Source organism: Brassica rapa, chromosome A04, assembly GCF_000309985.2.
Source record: "Brassica rapa cultivar Chiifu-401-42 chromosome A04, CAAS_Brap_v3.01, whole genome shotgun sequence".
Lineage (NCBI taxonomy): Eukaryota > Viridiplantae > Streptophyta > Magnoliopsida > Brassicales > Brassicaceae > Brassica > Brassica rapa.
In genome coordinates, this window is record NC_024798.2 from 1026384 (window position 1) to 1050649 (window position 24266).

Sequence of the window (24266 nt, forward strand, 5' to 3'; positions counted from 1 at the left end):
AACAACCCCGCGCTTTCCAAGCGCGGGTCAAAATCTAGTTATAAGTTTATACCACTAGCCCTTAACCAATAACATCTCCTATATTTGTGACAATTTCCAGTCACAATAACCAATCCATATCAACTTTTAAATAAAAAATCTGCACTTGCCTAATTTATAGAATACTAGATATGAGCCTGTGCGTTGCAACGGTTTTTGTTTGATGTTTTAATTTAATAAAGAAATAAAATTAATAAATCATTTTTTTTGTAGGATTGTTTTTGCATATATTGTGTGAGACTTATTTTATAATTAAGAATTCGTTTTTACACATAAATCCCAGTTAATATTTGTATTTTATAATCATGTGCATAGATAAATTTTTATCAACTTTCTACTTAGTGCTAGAAAAAACACTCATACCTATTAATCTAAACTCTTTTTTTTACAGCCCCTATTAATCTAAACTCAATCCAACCCGAATTAAGAATTAGAATGAACAAAATTGAAAGTTAAATAAGGTCAATCGAGTCATTGACAACATCATACACTTTCTTATGTAATAGTTTAATATTTTATTAAAACTTATCTCATGCTTAATAATTTTCTTCATTTATTATTTCTTAATGATATATTTCTATAACAACATTACATAGTAAAAACAAAAAAATGTAATAAGATAGCGATGAAACTTGATTTTTTTGACAAAATGCATAAAAAATCACTTCGCTCACAATAATAATAATAATTTATTTCTTATGACCAAACATGAAAATATATATCAAACATATGTATGATTTTCGTATGACCAAAAACATATAAATAGCAATCATGACGACATCCTAATTTTTTATTTTTGTTAATTAAACAGTTTTAACATCATACTTGCCATCGATTTTTTTTTAAATTATTATTAAATCATTTTAAATTTTATTTTTGTTTGGATTTTTTTTAAAAGGGCTCCTTTTCATATACAATCCTTATATATATATATATATAAATACTCTTTTATATTTTTGTTTAGGATTTTAGGAAAGGAAAATTACTATCATATAAATTTTTACAATTATCTTCTCTTTAAAATTTTAGAAAATATAAAATTTTATCAAATAATTATTTCTAGTTACTATTAAATAAGTTTAAAAAATATTGTTTATACAATTCGTATCTAAACTAATTTTAACAGAGGGAGTAATTTTTAGTATCATGTTCATCATCAAATATTTCTTAAAAACATTACCAAATAACTTTTTACAATTTTATTTTGGTTACAACTTAAAAATATGATAAAATCTCTTTTGTTTTTAATTTTTTAAAAATATATCAAATATTCTCTTAAAGTTTTTTTAGGGTTTTAGAAAAAAAAATTAATATTAAATAATATTTTAAAATTTAATTTTGTTTAGGATTTAGAAAAATTAAATTACTATCAAATAATTATTTCCAGTTAATATTAACTATTTTTAGAAGTTACTATTTTCAAAATTCGTTTTATCAATATCACAACTATTTTAACAATTTTTCTTTGTTAATTAGATAGATTTTAGTATCATGTCTATCATTAAATTTTAAAAGTGAAAATTACTATTAAATAGACTTTTACAATTATCTTTTGTAAGGATTTTGTTTTTAAAAAAAATCTTATTTGGCCAAGATTAAAAAAGGAAAAAATACTTTACAAATCTATTTTATTTAGGATTTTAGGAAAGAAAAAATATTTTTACGTAATGCGAGGTTTTTATTAACACATTAACAATATGATATTTTTTATTTGCACATGTAACAATCATATCGAGTGAAATATTTGAAGTTATTTTGGTTTATAATTTTCTAAACACAAAATTACGTATGAAAAAGGAAAGTTAGTTAATATTTCTTTAACTATTTTATTCTATTTAGACTTTTATAAAAGGAAACTTACTTATTTTATAATTATTTTATTTAATATTTTTCATTAAAAGTTTTCTTATATAGGTAGGATACTCTAATTCATTTTTGTTTAAAATTTGTATAAAATCAATTTATTTTTAATAAAATTTTCTGTTTAATGAATTTAATATTTTGTCTTATACGTATAAACACATATCTATCATACTTTTATATTCACACATACTAATAAACGACAACACATCATAATTGAAAAAATTACGTTAGCATCGTAATGTAATAAGATTATAAGGAAAATTGAGTTGTATCAAGAAATTAAAAGAAAATACTTAGGTAATATTTTTCTCGTAAATAACTTTTTTTTGAAAATAATATGTGGAACTAAAACCTAAATATAGTTGTGAAATATTTGTAGCTATTTTTTATTTATAAATTATTAACATACAATTATGTATAAAAAGGAAATTTGTTATTTATAGTAAAAAAATAGTAATATTTTTAGAATTTTCTTTCGTTTAGGCTTTAGAAAAATAAATATTATTTATTTTATATTTAGTTTTCCTTTATGATTTTTATTAAATAATTTTTTGTACTTGTAGGATTTTATAATTCGTTTTTTCTAGATTTGTTTTAGTTAATATTTTTCTTTTACAATTTTTTTTTTCTTTATTATTTTTAAAAACTAAATTTATATATTTTAAAACAAAAATTACGTTCAAATAAAATTTTACAATTATTTACTTGTTTAGGATTTTAAAAAAAAAATTACTATCCAATAATTTTAACAATATATAATTGTAAAAGACTATGTAATAGCAATATAATAGTATAACATTTACAATTTTCTTTTGTTTAGGCTTTTAAAAAAGAAATATTACTTATTTTATAGTCAGTTTTACTTTTTGATTTTATTAAATAATATCTTGTATTTGTAGGATTTCATAATTTGCTTTTTTAGTTTTTTTTTTAGCAAATATTTTTTTTTTACAATCTTCTTTCTTTATTATGTTTAAAAACGAAAATTATACTTTTTTTAACAAAAAATTACTTTCAAATAAATTTTTATAATTATTTACTTGTTTAGGATTTAAAAAAATAAAAATTACTATCCAATAATTTTAACAATATATAATTGTAAAAGACTATGTAATAGTAATTTTTCTTTTCCAAAATGTTAAAAATAATCATAAAAAGATATTTTTGTAATAATAACTTTTGTTTTTTAAATCTCTTTTAAATCCTAAGAAAAGAGATTATTTTTTGACACATGTTGCAATCTTAAAAAAATTATTTACACATGTCGCGATCATGCTAATTAGCAATTTTGAAAAACCTAACTTTATATAATAAGATTCCTTATATGTATACTATAAAATAAATTAGAAATCTATCGATTAAATCATAAATTTCAGTTACATTAAAACCAATATTCCACGTACCTATTTAAAACTTATCCTCCCCACCCCCCCCCCCCCCCCCCCCCCATTTTTTCTTGTTTGCTCACCAAATTGGGCTTATAAAAATTTTTAATTATTTTATCCCATATTTGTTACTATTATATCATAATTACCCATTTTGATTACTTGTATGATTATGTGGGTTTAGTACAATAGATTAATATGAATCCCAAAGACAATGTATATATAATTAAAAGTAATAAAGGAATTAACATATTTTATCTAATATAGTTTAAAATATAACATATTGCACAAAATACATATTTTAAGAAAATATATATAATAAATGTGAATAATTTTATTATAAAAATATCATCTAATACCTATTTATATATTCTATTAAGAACTAAAAATGTAAATTTGACATAAGTAATGAATTATGATAATAAATAAATAATGAGAGAATTTCATGTTTGTCAATTTCATGGTACCATTATTCATCTTTACCACCACTAAAAGAACATTTTCAAAAATACAATCTTCATTAAGTGTCAAAAGACTTTTAGACCATCTTTATTGCGGGGTCCTAGTGGGTTTTTTAGAGTGTGTACCCCACAAAAAGGTTAATAATCGATCATAAAACATATGAAATAAGGATCAATTTTGGAGTGTTTATTGCACTGTTTGCGGGCCCTACTGACATGTGGCGGCCCGCGATTGGTTATTTTTTTTTTTCAAACTAAAAAAAAGAGTTTTTAAAGAAATCGGCAGCTATAATCATGCTCTTATACACTTGTTATCTATATATATAATAAATAATTATTTAAATAGATAAAAAAATAATTTTTTATGTTTTCGAATTATACTTTTTCAAATTCAAACTTTTTTTTATAATTTTTTTGTTTTTTGATTTTTTTTCTTTCAAAACTGCTTTTTAAAAATCGAAAAATTATGTTTGAAATGATTTTTTTAATTCTGTTTTATATTTTTTAAGTATTTATTTATATATTTATTAGAATCCTTAATTTTACATTCCAAAACTCTTCTCCACCTCTAAGTCTGGATTAGTAAACCTTAAATATATAATTTTTTTTATCCTTCATTAAAAGTGAGGGTAAAAATGGTTAGTGTAAACATAAAAAGTGTAACTATGAATGTAGTATTTCTGGTAATTTTCAATAAATAATATATAAACAAACGAATAATGATAATTTACCATTATTGTTACAAATCTACATTTCAGTTCTGACCCATCAAGATATATATAAACAACTAAAACAAATGATAATTTAAAATAAAAAATAAAATTGATTCATATAACTTAGAAAATTATAGTAAACATATTTTAAAAATTGGTAAGTGGTAAAAATATATAAATCAATGATGTAGAGGTGGGCTTTTAGTTACCCATTATCGTTTGGTTCGGATCTTTAAGAGCTTTGTTCGGGTTCAGATAAACCGTTTAAATTATTTTAAATTTTTTAAAATTCATATATAATTTACATTTCTTAAAATCTAAAAATAAAAATAATATAACATATAAATTTGAGCAATTTAAGAAAAAATACCTAAATTTAAGTATTTTATGGTGTTTTGAATATCGTTTAAGTATTTTTGCTTTTTGTGAGAAAAAAATATTTTAAGTATTTTTTGGTGTTTTGAATATCGTTTAGCTACTTTAACTATTTACTTTTCATTATTTTTTGACCAGCTCTACAAACAGGTAAAAGAAAATTTGAACAATATAATTTTTTTAGAAAACATCCACGCAGATGCGTGGATCAGAATCTAGTATACGTTAAAAAGGAAACAAATCACAAATACTAAAATTTTAAGATTGACCTAATTTAGATTTTGGGTGATTCAAATATCCATCTTAATAGTTTTTTTAATTCAAATTTTGGGTGTTTCAAATATGTATTGGTTGTAATTCAATCCAAACCGAACCCAAATAACTAACATGAACTGGAAATAGTAAAACCGAACGGAACTTACGAACATGGCACCAAAAATCTGAACCAACTAATTCGAACGAGACACCGAACACCATGCACAACCATCATGTGTGCCAAATGAAATTTATATGGTTTTTGTCACTATGGGCAATCTTTTGTTTCCTCGGCTCCAACTTTACTGACTGACATATGTACATACTACAAACTTGCTTATGCAAAGTTTTAATGCCATCAGAACTTATAGCTATGTAACCATCAAGTATATCAAAATTTTCGCTGCTTTTTAAATTTTGAATCATGATCAATCAATCGTTAGTAAGTTAGTCTAATATCACGAAATTTTTTACAACAACAAAAGTACATTCTTATTTAGTATTAACATAACATTCAAAGGACTACTTTAACAACAAAAAAAAAAAATTCAAAAGAGAGGTAACCATGCATGTATATAGAGACGAGTAAATATAGTAGTGCACCATGATCGATATATGCGCACGAATGCGTGATATAGTCACAAAATCAAGAAATGCAACCGGAGTAGTATCGTACAACATCAAGAACCTGCTTTACTAGTTTATTTTATTTAACATATAGTATATTTTATATAAAGCTTCAAACTAGGTCGTTTGTGACCACATTAAACGAGTCAAAATGTAGAAATTTGATCAAGAGAAAGTTAATTATGATGAGGCGGATGGGTGCTGGGCTGCATGTAGTCGAGACTGAATGCTGGATGTTCGTGATCTGATCTAGGCTGCTTCTTTGAATATTTAGGAACTTTCCAAGTTCTCGAGACTCTTTTGGACGGCACGGTTTTGTCTAGTGAAGCACGTTTTACCCTGAAACCGTCCTTCGTACTATTCCCATTTATCTGACCATGGTTAGCTACGTCATGTTCGATCGGTGCTTCACTCAATAAGGTTTTCGCCACGTTTGTTGAAGGAACGCCTTGTTTTGTAATTTCTTCGTTGTTCTGTGCCATGGAAAAATAATTAGTATCGTTGTGTATATGTGTAGGGATGGCAATTGGGCTCTCCCGTCCCGTCCCGTCCCGACCCTCTGCGGGCTTCTCTTCTGGCGGTACACGGCGGGACCGTCCCGCGCGGGACGCGGTCCTGAAATAGCTGACCAATCCCGTCCCGCGAAATGTGTAAGCCTTCGCGGGCTGTCCCGCGGGACGTCACAGAAAACACCATTCTAGCTGCTTCAAGCTGCTTCTGCTTCGAGCCATTACTTCAGCTGAACCGTGTTGTTTGAATTGGTCGTGTATAGGACTAGGGATGGCTTTTATACGACCATGCCTCTGTCTCTAGTCGTGCAGTTAGGATTATGGTGGTGTATTCGAGTAAGATTATAGTCGTGCAGCTGAACCGTGTTGTTTAAATGATTGCAAAGTCACTTTGTTGATAACAAAAAGAAAAGCAATTGGATTTTCATATTGTCTTAACCAAAACACCAATGTAATAAAGCCAAAAAAACCCAAGCATTGTAGTCAAACAAATCCAAGAAATTGAAACAAAACAAAACAGCAAATCAAGAAAAATATCAGACTTCCGCATCATCATTTTCTTCATTGGCAATGGAGTCAAAAGATGGTAATGTCTCCTCTGCAGGATCAATTTCGTCTTCTGTAAATTTTAAAAAGTTGGAATTAATTAGTGTTTAAGATAATGATACTATACAAGTAATTATAATGTGAGATATTTACCATGTTCATAAGCCTCATATCCTTTGATCCAATTCCTAGTGCATATCAGAGCTTGCACATTTTTTGGGAGTAAACGGCTCCGGTATTTGTTAAGAACTCGCGATCCAATACTAAAGGAGGACTCTGAAGCCACTGTTGTGATAGGAATGCTGAGCAGATCACAAGCCATTGCAGCCAAATCACCATAACGATGAGTGTTAGTTTTCCAGAATTGGAGAATGTCCAAGCTCTCTAAACTATCAATGTCCAAAGGAGGTTCATCAAGATAAGCTTCTAGAGCTGTCTTTCCAGTAGCAGCTCCGTTGACTTTGCGAAATTTAAAGAATTCCTATGAAATTATAGAAAAAAAACAAGAAACGATTTAAAAAAAAACCAGAAAGTTTATACTTTAAAAAAAAAAGAAACGATTTAAAAAAAACAGAAAGTTGATACTTTAAAAACGATTTTAAATACTCACTTGGTAGTTTCCAAACAGTCCCATGGAACCTGCAGAAGTGACATTTTGTGGAACCGTCTCACGTGGCTCCGTAGACGGTGAGTTAGCCTTGGATTTTTTGTCGTAAGACTCGAACAAAATACTCAGCTTCTGGCGCAAGTTCTTCAACTTCACATCACGTGTACTCATGTCAAGCTTCCCTAAGCAACACTCCACAATTGAAAGCTTGAAACGTGGATCAAAGACTGCTGCCATTGCAAAAACACCACTAACTTCATCCCAATACTTATCAAATTTCTCTTTCATTGGTGGCACCATTTTTCGGACGATCTCATCCTCGCTGCACTCATTCATTTGAAGCCACTCATGGATGGACCAAACTTGATAAAAATACAAGTTCGAGGTGGGGTAATTAGCACCTGACATCAGTTTTGTGATCTCTGCGAAAGGGCACAAAAATTGGCATATCTTATCAGCTCGCGTCCATTCCTCAGCTGTAGGCGCCACTTTATAACCTCTCTTATCAAATGTCTCCAACTTAACAAAAGCTTTACGGAACTTGATGGCTCTTTCAAGCATAAAGTAAGTCGAGTTCCATCTTGTCTGCACATCCAAGATCAGACCCGCGTTTTCAGTTATGCCTGCAGCATTCACGCATTTTTCAAACAACTCTTCCCGCGCTTCCGATGCTAGCACATACTTAATACTCTCTCTAACTTTGTGCAAAGCGCCTCCAATAACCTTCAAACCATCTTGCACTATCAGGTTAAGGATGTGAGCAGCACATCTGACATGAAAAAATTCTCCTCCACATAACAAATCATCATTTAACAACAGCTGCGATTTGACTATGTCTTGCATCGAGTCATTACTTGAAGCATTATCCAATGTGATAGAGAAAACCTTCTTGTCGAGACCCCACTCTTGCAGCGACTCAAGAAGGTGAACCGCAACACTCATTCCGTTATGTGGTGGTGGTAGAGCACTAAATGACAGGATCTTGCTGTTCAACTTCCAATTCCGATCAATGTAATGTGCTGTCACACACATGTATCCTTCACGTTTCAGTGATGTCCACAAGTCGGAAGTGAAGGAGACTCGTCCAGGAAGACTCGCTAACTCACGTTTCAGTGTCTCTCTCTCGCTTTCATACAAACGATAAACATCTGATTTCGCCGTGTTTCGACAGATGAATTGGACATCAACATTCAAATACTTCCATGTCTCTCTCACTCTTTCATACTCCACGTAAGAGTATGGTAGATCATGCTGGACAATTGTCTTTGCTACCAACTGCCTAAACACAGTATGATCGTACTTGCGAGCTACTACTTTACCCTCGGTATTGAGTTGTTGCTGCCTTCCTCCATTCCTTGGGTACATTTTACATCTCCCTCGATGTCTCCTCAACCCACTTGTTCCATGCGAGTGAGAATACCACGCATACTCATTCTTGCAATGATTGCATACAGCTTTCAAATCTCCATTTGGTTTTTCAACCACAGTGAAATCCTTCCAAACGTCTGACCATTGCCTATTCTCCATCTCTTCCAAATTGATTTCAGCCTCATCCAACTCAACTTCTTCGAAATCATCATCAAAATCCGGTATATCCTCATCAATCTTCTTCTTATTCTTCTGCGACCGACTAGAGGAGCCCTTCTTTTTTCGCGCCTCACTAGACAAGGGCTGAGTTGATGCCTTTCTTCTTCCTCCCCTAATCAGGGCTTTCAACGGAACATTCTTCTGACTACGAGCCCGTGCGGACGAGCCACTACCACCATCCAGAGTGGATTGTAACATGGGCTTCCGCTTGGCTGTTCCATAAGTTGTTTGTCTGCGAGGCTTGGTTGATTGGGTTGGAGGTGTGATTTCAACATCAGATTCTTCTTCTGAATCGACCAGACTAATCAACTTTCTTTTCCGTGCTTGCGAGCTACTATCTGAGAGCTGATGAGGCTGATGATGGAAAGAAGCAAGCACGGAAAAGAAAGTTGATTAGTCTGGTCGATTCAGAAGAAGAATCTGATGTTGAAATCACACCTCCAACCCAATCAACCAAGCCTCGCAGACAAACAACTTATGGAACAGCCAAGCGGAAGCCCATGTTACAATCCACTCTGGATGGTGGTAGTGGCTCGTCCGCACGGGCTCGTAGTCAGAAGAATGTTCCGTTGAAAGCCCTGATTAGGGGAGGAAGAAGAAAGGCATCAACTCAGCCCTTGTCTAGTGAGGCGCGAAAAAAGAAGGGCTCCTCTAGTCGGTCGCAGAAGAATAAGAAGAAGATTGATGAGGATATACCGGATTTTGATGATGATTTCGAAGAAGTTGAGTTGGATGAGGCTGAAATCAATTTGGAAGAGATGGAGAATAGGCAATGGTCAGACGTTTGGAAGGATTTCACTGTGGTTGAAAAACCAAATGGAGATTTGAAAGCTGTATGCAATCATTGCAAGAATGAGTATGCGTGGTATTCTCACTCGCATGGAACAAGTGGGTTGAGGAGACATCGAGGGAGATGTAAAATGTACCCAAGGAATGGAGGAAGGCAGCAACAACTCAATACCGAGGGTAAAGTAGTAGCTCGCAAGTACGATCATACTGTGTTTAGGCAGTTGGTAGCAAAGACAATTGTCCAGCATGATCTACCATACTCTTACGTGGAGTATGAAAGAGTGAGAGAGACATGGAAGTATTTGAATGTTGATGTCCAATTCATCTGTCGAAACACGGCGAAATCAGATGTTTATCGTTTGTATGAAAGCGAGAGAGAGACACTGAAACGTGAGTTAGCGAGTCTTCCTGGACGAGTCTCCTTCACTTCCGACTTGTGGACATCACTGAAACGTGAAGGATACATGTGTGTGACAGCACATTACATTGATCGGAATTGGAAGTTGAACAGCAAGATCCTGTCATTTAGTGCTCTACCACCACCACATAACGGAATGAGTGTTGCGGTTCACCTTCTTGAGTCGCTGCAAGAGTGGGGTCTCGACAAGAAGGTTTTCTCTATCACATTGGATAATGCTTCAAGTAATGACTCGATGCAAGACATAGTCAAATCGCAGCTGTTGTTAAATGATGATTTGTTATGTGGAGGAGAATTTTTTCATGTCAGATGTGCTGCTCACATCCTTAACCTGATAGTGCAAGATGGTTTGAAGGTTATTGGAGGCGCTTTGCACAAAGTTAGAGAGAGTATTAAGTATGTGCTAGCATCGGAAGCGCGGGAAGAGTTGTTTGAAAAATGCGTGAATGCTGCAGGCATAACTGAAAACGCGGGTCTGATCTTGGATGTGCAGACAAGATGGAACTCGACTTACTTTATGCTTGAAAGAGCCATCAAGTTCCGTAAAGCTTTTGTTAAGTTGGAGACATTTGATAAGAGAGGTTATAAAGTGGCGCCTACAGCTGAGGAATGGACGCGAGCTGATAAGATATGCCAATTTTTGTGCCCTTTCGCAGAGATCACAAAACTGATGTCAGGTGCTAATTACCCCACCTCGAACTTGTATTTTTATCAAGTTTGGTCCATCCATGAGTGGCTTCAAATGAATGAGTGCAGCGAGGATGAGATCGTCCGAAAAATGGTGCCACCAATGAAAGAGAAATTTGATAAGTATTGGGATGAAGTTAGTGGTGTTTTTGCAATGGCAGCAGTCTTTGATCCACGTTTCAAGCTTTCAATTGTGGAGTGTTGCTTAGGGAAGCTTGACATGAGTACACGTGATGTGAAGTTGAAGAACTTGCGCCAGAAGCTGAGTATTTTGTTCGAGTCTTACGACAAAAAATCCAAGGCTAACTCACCGTCTACGGAGCCACGTGAGACGGTTCCACAAAATGTCACTTCTGCAGGTTCCATGGGACTGTTTGGAAACTACCAAGTGAGTATTTAAAATCGTTTTTAAAGTATCAACTTTCTGTTTTTTTTAAATCGTTTCTTTTTTTTTTAAAGTATAAACTTTCTGGTTTTTTTTTAAATCGTTTCTTGTTTTTTTTCTATAATTTCATAGGAATTCTTTAAATTTCGCAAAGTCAACGGAGCTGCTACTGGAAAGACAGCTCTAGAAGCTTATCTTGATGAACCTCCTTTGGACATTGATAGTTTAGAGAGCTTGGACATTCTCCAATTCTGGAAAACTAACACTCATCGTTATGGTGATTTGGCTGCAATGGCTTGTGATCTGCTCAGCATTCCTATCACAACAGTGGCTTCAGAGTCCTCCTTTAGTATTGGATCGCGAGTTCTTAACAAATACCGGAGCCGTTTACTCCCAAAAAATGTGCAAGCTCTGATATGCACTAGGAATTGGATCAAAGGATATGAGGCTTATGAACATGGTAAATATCTCACATTATAATTACTTGTATAGTATCATTATCTTAAACACTAATTAATTCCAACTTTTTAAAATTTACAGAAGACGAAATTGATCCTGCAGAGGAGACATTACCATCTTTTGACTCCATTGCCAATGAAGAAAATGATGATGCGGAAGTCTGATATTTTTCTTGATTTGCTGTTTTGTTTTGTTTCAATTTCTTGGATTTGTTTGACTACAATGCTTGGGTTTTTTTGGCTTTATTACATTGGTGTTTTGGTTAAGACAATATGAAAATCCAATTGCTTTTCTTTTTGTTATCAACAAAGTGACTTTGCAATCATTTAAACAACACGGTTCAGCTGCACGACTATAATCTTACTCGAATACACCACCATAATCCTAACTGCACGACTAGAGACAGAGGCATGGTCGTATAAAAGCCATCCCTAGTCCTATACACGACCAATTCAAACAACACGGTTCAGCTGAAGTAATGGCTCGAAGCAGAAGCAGCTTGAAGCAGCTAGAATGGTGTTTTCTGTGACGTCCCGCGGGACAGCCCGCGAAGGCTTACACATTTCGCGGGACGGGATTGGTCAGCTATTTCAGGACCGCGTCCCGCGCGGGACGGTCCCGCCGTGTACCGCCAGAAGAGAAGCCCGCAGAGGGTCGGGACGGGACGGGACGGGAGAGCCCAATTGCCATCCCTATCCCTATATATGTGTATGATTAATTAGCTTTTATTTTTCTTTTGGTTTATAGTTCTATATAAGTGCACTAAGTACGTTTTATGGTTAGTACAAACCCGATCACAATACATGAGATTCTATGAAATATAAGAGAAACTAGTTACGGTACTAGTTGACCATATAATCTGCTCCCAAACTTCTAGTGTTGACTTTAAATAGTACGTTAATTTGGACCATGCCTACAAATCATAAATATAAATAGATTTGGTTTGAAGAGAAAGAAAATATGAAATTCAGTTCATCTATATGTTAAAAACAAGTATATTTAAAGCTTCTTTATGTTTTGTCAAATAGGCATATTCAAAGATAACGTACCTAATACACAATGAACCAACATGCATTCTTAAGGGATTGTGCACATGCTAGTATCAACGATCATGATATACTTGAATCCGTGTTTTGTTATATAATATACTATATATATGCGTATGTGAATTAGCCAAAACGTTTTCTTAAGAAGATACCCTATATATATTGCACACACACGAAAAAACCCCTAACATCATTGAAAATAACTCAGGCTCTAACATAAGAAAGCAAAGGGGATTACCTCCGCAATTAAATGGTCACGATTCACACCAAGCTTCTTCTCCATGGGTCCAAGACGGCGAGAATCGCATAAGCAACTCGGAGAAAGGATGACAAAGACGATACAAAGGAAATAGAAGCAAGTAGTCCTCAACGGATCCATACCAGTAATAGAGACCAAGAAAGATATATGACTTGGACTATAACCGAGACAGTTGCAGACCTATATATATAGAGAGATGGAGAGAGATATGACGTTTTGAAGATATTGTGATGGTAGAGGAGAAGAAGAGAACATGCAAATGTCTGAGTGAGAAGAAGAAAACTGTAGCGATGGTCAGATTAGGGTGTCTGTGTGGCCCCTCTTATGTCTATGAAGGATTCACTGATGCAAACCAGAGAAACCTTCCAAGCAAAAGTGAAAAGACCAAACTTGTGTCTTCTCTCTCGTAGTTATAGCATCCTCAGATTGACACCGCTTAGTTATTTTTTGTATATATCTATATTTGTATTAATAAATGGAGCAAAAATCTAGCTGGTAATTGAAACGTGCAAAAAGTAGGATTAGGGTTTTTGATGCATATGCTTCTTTTGTTTATCCCAAGAAGCGGTTTTTAGCTCCTAACTCTTTGTCTCTACGTTGGAGCCTTCAAACACTTTGCATGGTTTTACGCTACCTTGTTAACTTTTGTCCCCTATAACTCGTCTTTCATTCACTTCATGTGTATGTTTCTCGGGAACCTTAGCATACGCGGTAAGATCGATATTTCTAATGGCGATTGACAAAAAGGTTAGCAGTTTTTTTTTTCTGCCAAAACATTCTCCAAACGGATTGTTGCATTTCTGACAGGTAAAACCTACGTTTCTTTTCACAGAAACATTGAACCAAGTTTGTTTAATTTATTTATCATACGCATGGCTTATTCATTGACTTAAACTCATTATTCAAAGTCTAACACCACACATGTATAATATATATTATCTGTGATTAATTGAATATATAACTATCAAGTATTGCAACGTCCTGTATATGATATTCATTCATTGTGTGGGTATGTGTACGTATTATTAAATCATTTACATTGAAATATATGTTGGTCAATTTTATACATGATACATGTTTAGTTGTTCGTATCTACTTGAACATAATGACATTACAGCCACCTAGGTATTTCGTTGCATTACGTTGACTTTATGGCAATTATATAGTATATATCTAATGCTAATAAAGTACTAATTCACACGCTTCTAATGAACAACGGACATATATAGTTTGATGTTAACAACAAGTGGACACTGGTAGTGTCTGCTAAAACCCCCAAAAGTCTCAAAGATATTTGTATTTTATATTCAATACAAATAATATAATTTGTAGTTACTATATATGGTTGAATGCATGCAATTTATGTGTATATATATATATATATATATATTTGTTTGACTTAGTTCAATACAATGGATATATAGATTTTGAAGTTTAATTATGGTTTGAAGACATGCAAAACTATACTGAATATACATATATAAGACCAATTAAGTATCACAACGTACTACTCATTAAAACCTTGCAGTTCAATACTGAAATGTCTATAAATTTTCACACTAAACTTGGCAGACATGATAAGAACTTGATGCTCATGAGTTTTGCTCAACGATTTGATCGGATGGTGGTGGAAAACTTGTTCAATGATGTGATTTGACACTTTTCTTGAAACCTTAATAAACGTGTTACCTAACGAGAAAATATCTGCATGGTTAAAAGACACATCTATGTACATGATGAGACGATTATGTGCGTTTTGTCAAATAATGCAATAAGATTAGACTTGGGTTATTGGGTATGAGTTGACATGGGATTAAACATTTTATGGAAATAAGAAAAGAGCAAAGAACGTGTGGGTCCATGTTAGCAAAGTGGGGTCCCACAATGCAGCAGACAAGTGTGCGTGGGACCATCACCGCTCTGTTTTTATGTTTGCTTTACGAAAGATCGTGCCCTAACCACAACCCGAAGCCGCTATTGCCGTTAAGTTCGACACGTGTCTCTTCTCCATGTGATTTATCTTTTAATGCCATGTCGGCTACGGATCAAGTACAAACAAAACCCATCACTGTCTTGGTAAAGCCCAACATATACCATGGGCCTGATCCGGGAATGTTAACGAACTGAACCCGAATTAAACATCGCGATTCCTCTTTCCTTTTAGATTACTGCAAGCTTATGGAGGTAATATTTGATTGGTTTCTTTGGCAAGTAAACGTGACTTAAGGAACGTTTTAAACTTTAACTGATTTAACAAAGACAATTTAGTGGTTAAGCTATGGACCAAGGCCCATAGTTAGTTAACAGGAGATATGAAGTTCAAACGATTCCATAAACCCCCAAACAAGTTACCATCAATATGAGATGAAAAAAAATAGATCTTCTTAAATTCCAAAACTTAAAATACATTTCGTCTATTTTCCAAAATTGAGTTTCTTACGAAAAAGAAGTATCCATAAATCCATTGCAAGAAATGAGGGAGAGGGATTATTGACTAGCAATTAGCGAACCAGCTAACATCTATGACCAACTCGGATTATATTTGGATTAATAAACAATGGAACAAGATTAAATTCTTCGCTTCCAAAATTACTGAACTTTTAGTTGTCAACGGATTTGAAAACTAAGCTTTAACAGTAGTCATCTAAATTCTAGAACATAATCGACATAATTTCATAGCTGACGTAACCTTATTTGTTAATTAGTATTAAATAATTTAGATGAACTCCTTATAAATTATAATAGAATAGTAACACTGCCATGCCCCGGTCGGATTTGTTTGTCTAATAATTTGGTGTCAACTGTTTCTAGATTTTATAAATTACAACTTAGGGACGTTAATAATGTGCCAATCACAAATACTATATAGTTTGACCAGCAAACATAAGGTTAGTACTACATGGTTCTGTTGGTTGTTGTCATGACAAATTATAAGCTCATACAATCTGTTCACCATCTTTTACTTTATGTTTTGTTTCCGCCGTCGCTATATCTTTTTTTATTCGAACCAGGTTTATTGGTTGTGTGTAGCAGTGTGTGCATCATAATAAGTATTGATAACCAATCATAAACCAACAAAAATAACATAACTGGTTACATATAACAATTAAACTGTCCTTGTTTTGGATTGTGACTTTAATTTGGATATGACATGATTCATCTAAGTTACCCCTCTTTCGAAATTCCTTAACATATCAATTGAAACTTTCTTGACCAGAAACGATCAAAACTTTTAGGCTGTGACAGACTGATTGGTCATTATAAAGTAATTTTTTTACTCTAAGTCTTGTATTACATTAAGGGTCCGATTGGTAATGACTGTAGCTTTTAAATTTTTGATGTAAAAAAAAATCTACAGACTTTTTATTGTGGCTTTAGATTTTATTGCTGTAAAATTTTATGGAAAGCACTAAACAATTGCTTTGGATATTTGACTCTGCAGAGCACTTGTACAGCTGTAGGTTATTTCAAGAGCTGTGGTTTCAAAAAAAAAAATTAAAGCTTGATTGCTCTAAATTTGGTGCTATAAAAATAAATAGGATTGTGGACAGCACCTACATCAACTACCAATCACCCCCTAAGTTTAACTATAATTTATCAGCTAAGTGAAATACTGCTTTCAATATTATTTAAACAAAGAAAAGCACACACTTATTTTCACTCTATTATTTATCAGATTAATAACATTTATTCCATTTTATCTATTTATTTTCATATTTTCACATTTTTACTCCATTTTATTTATGAAATACTAACTAGACCACTGGTAAGAAAATTTTTAGCTGGTGATTCATCGAAGTTATCTCTTTTTTATTTTCTTTAACATAAAAACTGAAATTTGTTTTTAAATAACATCAACTACTCTACTAAGAAATCACCGGTTTAGACAGCAAAATCGGAGGTAGAAAATCAACATATATTGTATTACTCTAGAAACAGTTAAAACTTATAGGCTGTTATTAATTGGTCACTGTGGAGTAAATATATACTATAAGTATTGTATTACTCTAAATTTACATATAATTTATCAATGAAGTGGAATATTTTTATATTGCTCTGATTACTATTTGAAACAAAGAAAAACACACACTTGTTTCCACTCAATAATTACCGGGATAATATCATTTACTCCTTTTTTATTATTTTACTTTCAAGAGTCGGGATATTTTTTTCTTTTATTCACTAAAATTAAAAACATTTGTTTAAATTAAGTTAAATCATAATGAATCACGAGTACGCTGGAGTATCTCCAATCTCAATATATTTTTTCATTATAAAATAGAGTTCAGAGTAAAAATGTTTAAATGACATTTTATTTTCTATTCTATAATAGAGTAAAAAATATATTTACTCTATATATTTTTTTCTTTGTTCATCACTCTATTTTTCACTATAAAATAAAGTATCATTGGAGCAACATCCAACTCTACTATAAAATCACTCTATTTTAAAGGAAAAAACAAAGTAAACCAATGGAAATGGTCTAAGAACATCTACAACTCATTATTATTTTCACCTCTATAATTCTATATGTTATAATAGAGTCAAATGTGTTCCATCCCACCTTTATTTCACTTCTAAAATAGATATTGCTATTTTTTTTTCTATTTATAGAGAAAAAATAGCATTCCTCAATTATATAGTCATATTTTTTTTTCAAATCAGTTCTTTAACTTTCAAATTTTATAGTTATAATCAAAGTAATTATTGTATAGAGAAATAAAGTTTTTGTTATAATGGAATTACATTTTTATTTACCTAATAGTCTTTTAATAAAACTTTACTTTTAAAAAATTCATAATTTTATGAAAATCTTTTAAAAGTTAAAAGTAAATAGGGTTGGTTATCAATTTTTATAAATAAAAGACATTTCTTGTAAAATTAAAATATAATATTTTGAAATTATTCAATTATAGAGGCAACAATAGAAATATACATTAGAGAGAAATTCATCTCTATTTTAGAGATGATACTTTATTTTAGAGGTAAAAATAAAAGAATACATTAGAAATAGTCTAATATGTATGCAAGGTAACATTCGGTCTATATGTCTTTCCTTTAGCCAGCCCAGCTAGAAATTAAGTTAAGTAAATATACGCAATTTGGTATTTTTAAACCGTAAACATAACAAAAAGCAAAAAATCTATAATTTAATACAATATATGTTAGGCAGATTACAAAGATGGTGGAAGTTCACATGGCTTTTTCTTGTTTGTGTTGAAAAAACATGTCTCCTGTTATTGTAATATCCAATTAATATGACTAATCTATTCCGTCTTAATTGGTTAGAAAAGAAACAAATACATGGAATTGGCTTTATGACAATCATATAAGCAATGTCTCCCCCTTCGTTCATACACACAAAACCCTCAACAATTCCAACCTTGGTGATTTATGAGTTATTTGATTTCCTTCATATATATTTTTGATTTAATTGCAATGACAAAGATATTACCAGTTTGTCGAAGGTATTTACTTGAGACATGTATTGTCTTTTTAAAATCACAGAGGATCAATACCGTTTTTGTTTTTAGACACTACAAATCTTAGCATAATAGAATTTTTTTTTTTTTTTTTTTGTCGTCTTCCCATCTAAGCTAGATCAAGTGGAGAACAGACGAGTCGATTCTCCGAGGAGCATCTCCATCTGTCCGGGTCTGATCTATATGGGAGAAAATATAATCTCTGGATCTTGCCTCTTTCGCTAACGCGTCTGCCCGGCCATTCTGACTCTGAGGAATATGAGATAGTCTCACATCCTCGAAATCATCTTGTAACCTCTGGAACTCTTCGAACTCTGTCGCGAATGCTGGCCAGTCCATCGGGTTTGTAATCATGTCCACTAAGTCCAAGCAGTCCGTCTCGAACCGTACCGAAGTGATCCTCCTGTCTCTCATACATGCGGCTGCCCAAAGTAATCCTTCCATCTCAGCATGTAAAGCTGAGAGGCTCTTGTTATACGCCCGTAATCCGAAGTATTCTACGCCCATTTGATCTTTAAGACTCCACCCTAAGCCACTGACACTGCCATTATTGATCCATGATATATCAAGTGAATAACAAAGTATCTAATATTTATTAGCAGAAAAATTAATTAGAGTTGATTTTGTAGAATAATTATAAAGCGTTGAAAATTTAGTTTTAGTTGATTAGTAAATGTTTGTATCATATTGTAGATAACAAAATCACTTTTTAAAGAGTAAGGCATAAGAATTTTGATAAAAATTATAAATAATACAATTAGTATATAAATATTTTTAATATGTGAAAATCGTGAGCAAATAGTAATGTCGTATACTATTTATTGGTCAGTACTATGATTTGATTTAGACATATATTCAACGAGAAATAAAACAGTAATGGTAAATCAAAGTTTGAATAATGCAAGTAGAGTCTCAATCTTACATTAAACTTTCTCTTTTTGCAAACGTCAAATATTTTCTTAGCAAATTCAGAGCTATTTGCCAAAAGAACAGATCACATAAATACGAATTTTGAAGTCAAAATACGAGAAAAATACAAATGAATGTCCCTAGAGAGAGTAAGAACCACGCGCTGTAAATACGAGTAGGCTTAACAGAGAGAGAGGGGAATATGAAATGATACAGATGTAGATAAGTAAATCTACAGACACAAGGCACCACACACAGGGAAAAACAAAATCTAGAGAGAGAGAGCGGGCATTGATGAATAAGATCATCACTTTGGTATGTTATTGTAGAGGGAAGACACGACGCATGAGATTAGACTAAAGAAAAATGTGGGCGCCAATCTCAGTTTCAAGCTTTCATCTTCTTCTCTTCTGAGATCTAGGGTTTTGTTTCTTCTCTAACTCAACCTCTCTCTCTCTCTCTCTTAGATTGGTCATGCCCCTGCCCTTTGAGGAGCTACAAGGACTGGGTTTCTCTTACGGAACACGTGAAGATCTCTGTTGTGTTGTCGGTGTCAACAATGGTAGTAGCGAGCCCACCTCTGTTCTAGACTCTAGCAGAAGCCCAAGCCCCTTCCTCTCTTCCTCAACCACCACGCTGTCTTCCTCTCACGGTGGCCCCGGCGCCGCCGCCGGGAAATGCAATCAGATGACTTTTGAGGATCTCGACGGAGTTCTCTCCGGTTCCCCGGGACAAGAGCAGAGCATCTTCAGACTGATTATGTCCGATCCGGGCTCTGAGTTCACGGGCTTCGACCCGGGTTCTGGATCCGACCCGAATCCACTCTTCGGCTACGGCTTCCCTCTCGACGAGCCGCCTCCGCCGCCGGAAGAAGAAGACGTGAAGTTTCAGATCACGGCGGACCCGGACCCGGACCCGTGTTTCTTCTCCGGCGGGTCGTCTCCGCCGGCGAAAAGACTCAACTCGGGTCAACCCGTTTCTCACCACTGGGGCTTCCCGTTCTCGGATCCGGGTCACGACCCGCCGCAGAAGCTAGCTGGCCCCGAATCAACGGCGGTGATCACCGAGCAGCTATTCAACGCGGCGGCGGAGCTAACCGGAACCGATAACAACAGTCCCGTACTCGCGCAAGGGATATTGGCGCGGCTCAATCACAACCTCAGCAACAACCTTAACAATCCGAAACCTCCGTTTCAAAGAGCGGCTTTCTACGTAACAGAATCTCTCCAATCTCTACTCCAAGACTCCCAACCGTCTCCTCATTCGCTACTCCTTAAAATCGCTGCCTACCGAGCCTTCTCCGAAACGTCGCCGTTTCTCCAATTCGTTAACTTCACAGCAAACCAGACCATCCTCGAGTCCTTGGACCGGTTCGACCGGATCCACATTGTCGATTTCGACGTCGGTTACGGCGGTCAATGGTCGTCTCTGATTCAAGAACTCGCGAACAGATCATCGTTATCATCGCTAAAGATTACATCTTTCTCCTCTCCTTCAACCGTCTCCGACGAGTTCGAGCTCCGGTTCACCGAAGAGAATCTCAGAGCCTTCGCCGGAGAGACCGGAGTAACGTTCGAGATGGAGATGCTGAACATGGAGACGCTCCTGAATCCACCTCTCTCTCTGATTCGATCATCTGAGAAAGAAGCAATCGCTGTGAATCTCCCAATCAGTTCGGTTATCTCCGGTTACCTTCCGTTAATCCTCCGTTTCCTCAAACAAATCTCTCCAAACGTCGTCGTTTGCTCAGACACTATCCCCGACGCGCCGTTTCCCAACGCTGTGGTCGACGCGCTTCAGTACTACACATCTTTCCTCGAGTCTCTCGAGTCACCGAATAGTAGTCAGGAAGCTGTTACGAGTATCGAGAGGTTCTGCGTGCAGCCGTGGATGCAGAGACTGTTGACTAATCGTTACCGTTGGATGGAGAAATCTCCGCCGTGGAGAAGCTTGTTTGGACAGTGTGGGTTTACTGCGGTGGCGATGAGTCAGACGGCGGAGACGCAGGCGGAGTATTTGCTGCAGAGGAATCCGATGAGAGGGTTTCATTTGGACAAGAGACAGTCTTCGCTCGTGTTATGTTGGCAGAAGAGAGAACTTGTTGCTGTCTCAGCTTGGAAATGTTAAAAGAGGGTAAAAAATAAAAATAAAAAGTATTTTGTTATTTTTTAGCTTTTTAATTTGGGTTTAATCATGTTTTAATGTGTTGTTAATCTTTGATTGTGATGTTATTAACCAATCAAATGATATATATAAGTATCTTTTTGTTAGTCCAATGAAGTAAGAAATCACATGGTAATCAAAGTATTACCACTTTATACGTATGTATGTATAACCCAGCTGCTTAATTTTAAGTGTTGAGATTCTGCAGTGAAGTTGTGAAGGTAACATTCTTTATTGTAATCGATGTCAAAAAGATCTCTCACCCATGTCTTTCCTCTTCCCAATCATTTCTTAATTACCGGACCTTTTAATATCATTGGTAATTGATTATTCATTTTATGGTTTCCTTTTTCATTCAGATTTTTTTTTATTTATGTAACAAAATCTACAATAGTCTGCTTGGGAACAACGCATTCATTAGCATCCCCACATGATTTTAGCCTTTTTTTTTTTAATCCGGTAATACAACCCGCCTGAGAACGCGCCTACTGAACTGATATTCAATTAAACGAAACAATACACCGGAAGCTTCATTTCTACCCACATCACCATCATTTGCTTTATCCTTTTTTTAATTTCACTCTCGTCGGTTTTGTATGTGTTCTTGAAACTATAATAATGGGTTTCTTGAGGTCACATGACAGCGTAGACTCGAACTCCATGAAGCCTTACGAAGGAGTGGGCTAATGCACCGGTTAATACGTAACTATCAACTCTGTCCAATATTCCACCTGCAATCACACAAGAACAGGTTAGAAAATACATTAGGCTAGAACAAAAACTGGCCTGATTAATAATTACCTTGTCCAGGGATGAGTGAACCGGAGTCTTTGACACCCGCATCACATTTGATCATTCACCTTTAATTCACCATAAACTGATCCGAAGAAGTTAAGAACTTCAAAAGCTATCTGTAAAAAGAACCATTCAGCAAGGAAAAAAGAACACATCAAATTGGTAGAGTCGCTCGTATTTGAGGTACCTAAGAAGAGACGAAGGCCATGACAAAAATTTGAAGAGTAAAATGGGAATGGTAATACAACCAACAAGTGATGCAACAACTCCTTTCCACGTCTTCTTTGGAATAATGCATATATTTATGTCAAACTATAGGGATAATGATAAGTAGTTAACGATAAGGACATATATTATGTTTGTAATTATCTAGGAAGTCCTTTTCCTTATCTAGCTAGGATGTTCTCTTGTATATATACTCTCATCGTTTGTCAATAATAAACACACTTCATATTCATTACATGGTATCAGAGCAAAATCGATCTAATATTTTCTAAATTCACAAATCTCTTTTCGTGATTAACAAAATCAATCATGACTACTACTACTTCTGATGTTTCTACAACTACTGGAGCACTTACATCTTCTACTACTGGTTCTACTGTGTCTACTTCTACGGGTCTCATGACGTCTTCTACTCCTGACACGCCTTACGCACTTCATCACTCCGACAATCCAGGTTCTTTAATCACACCGGTGATCCTCAAAGGCGACAACTACTCTGAATGGGCAACCGAGTTTTGGAATTCTCTTCAGGCCAAACAAAAGATTGGTTTCATTAATGGTACTATTCCAAAACCATTGACAAATCCTGATCTTACCCGGTGGACTTCAGCTAATTCTATGATCGTTGGTTGGATACGAACTTCAATCGACCCTACGGTGCGTTCTACGGTCAGTCATGTACCTGATGCTTTTCTACTTTGGGAATCACTTAAGTTACGTTTCTCTGTGACTAACGGGGTTCGTAAGCATCTTCTACATGACGATATCACAAATTGCAAATAAAACGGAGATTCAGTCTTGCAATATTATGGTCGTCTATCTAAATAATGGGAGGAGTTACAAAACTTCCAAGTTACTCAGCCATGTACATGTGCTGCGTCTTCTGCTATCTCAAAGGAAAAAGAAGAAGCTAAAGTTCATAAATTTCTGTTTGGACTTGATGCTTCTCGGTTCAGCTCAATCCGCTCTCAAATCATTGATGAAGATCCTCTCCCTGATCTTAACTCTGTCTACTCTCGCGTCATACGAGCTGAACAGACCATTCTCACTACTCGCTCATCTGAGTTAAAACAAGATATTCTCGGTTTCTCTGTCAAAACAGAGTCTTCTTCTCCAAATACAAATTCTACTGGTGCAACTTCAAACCGGAACCGTGATCCAAACCGGTTCTGTTCTCACTGCAATCGCAAAGGTCACGAATCGAGGGAATGCTTCCTCCTTCATGGCTATCCGGACTGGTATAATGAACAACAACAACGTTCCACACAGTCATCCAGTCAGCGAGGTCGTGGCGGACGTTCTAACAGCACAGCACGAGGTCGTGGTCGCTCTAACTCTTCCCGTCCTACAACGAACACTTTCTCGGGCAACACTATTGCTTCTTCTGATCAGATAGCCTCACTCATTGCACTTCTACAGAGTCAGCAATCTCAGCTATCTACTGATACTATGACTGGTAAAACTAAACTTGAAGATGTTATTATAGATACAAGCGCTTCTCATCACATGACCGGTGATATACGGTTGTTGCATGACATTCGGGATATACTTCCTTCATCAGTCAAGTTCCCGAATGGTCGTGCTTCTCGTGCTATTCAATCGGGGACACTACGTCTTAGTTCTGATTATTCATTATTTGATGTTCTATATGTGCCTGATTTCGATTGCACCCTCATCTCAG

At 34.6% G+C, this 24266-nt stretch overlaps 3 protein-coding genes across 3 annotated transcripts; 1 reads left to right on the forward strand and 2 right to left on the reverse strand.

Moving 5' to 3' along the window:
* Positions 1–433: 433 nt before the first annotated feature.
* LOC103862869 lies at positions 434–18935 on the reverse strand. The gene is made up of 2 exons (XM_009140574.3): positions 12990–18935; positions 434–6191 (listed from the first exon to the last, which is right to left on the reverse strand). Exons 1-2 carry the CDS (start codon positions 13128–13130, stop codon positions 5895–5897), a joined length of 438 nt encoding a protein of 145 aa, XP_009138822.2. The 5' UTR covers positions 13131–18935; the 3' UTR covers positions 434–5894.
* On the reverse strand, positions 6232–7747 carry LOC117133450 (zinc finger BED domain-containing protein DAYSLEEPER-like). The gene is made up of 4 exons (XM_033289623.1): positions 7636–7747; positions 7384–7562; positions 6927–7254; positions 6232–6846 (listed from the first exon to the last, which is right to left on the reverse strand). Exons 2-4 carry the CDS (start codon positions 7549–7551, stop codon positions 6764–6766), a joined length of 579 nt encoding a protein of 192 aa, XP_033145514.1. The 5' UTR covers positions 7552–7562; positions 7636–7747; the 3' UTR covers positions 6232–6763.
* A 693-nt stretch (positions 18936–19628) lies between the features above and the next one.
* Positions 19629–21720, forward strand: LOC103862870 (scarecrow-like protein 22). Its single transcript, XM_009140575.3, has 2 exons — positions 19629–19770; positions 19870–21720. The coding sequence occupies exon 2, from the start codon at positions 19877–19879 to the stop codon at positions 21527–21529; it is 1653 nt and encodes a 550-aa protein (XP_009138823.1). The 5' UTR covers positions 19629–19770; positions 19870–19876; the 3' UTR covers positions 21530–21720.
* The last annotated feature ends 2546 nt before the right edge of the window (positions 21721–24266 follow it).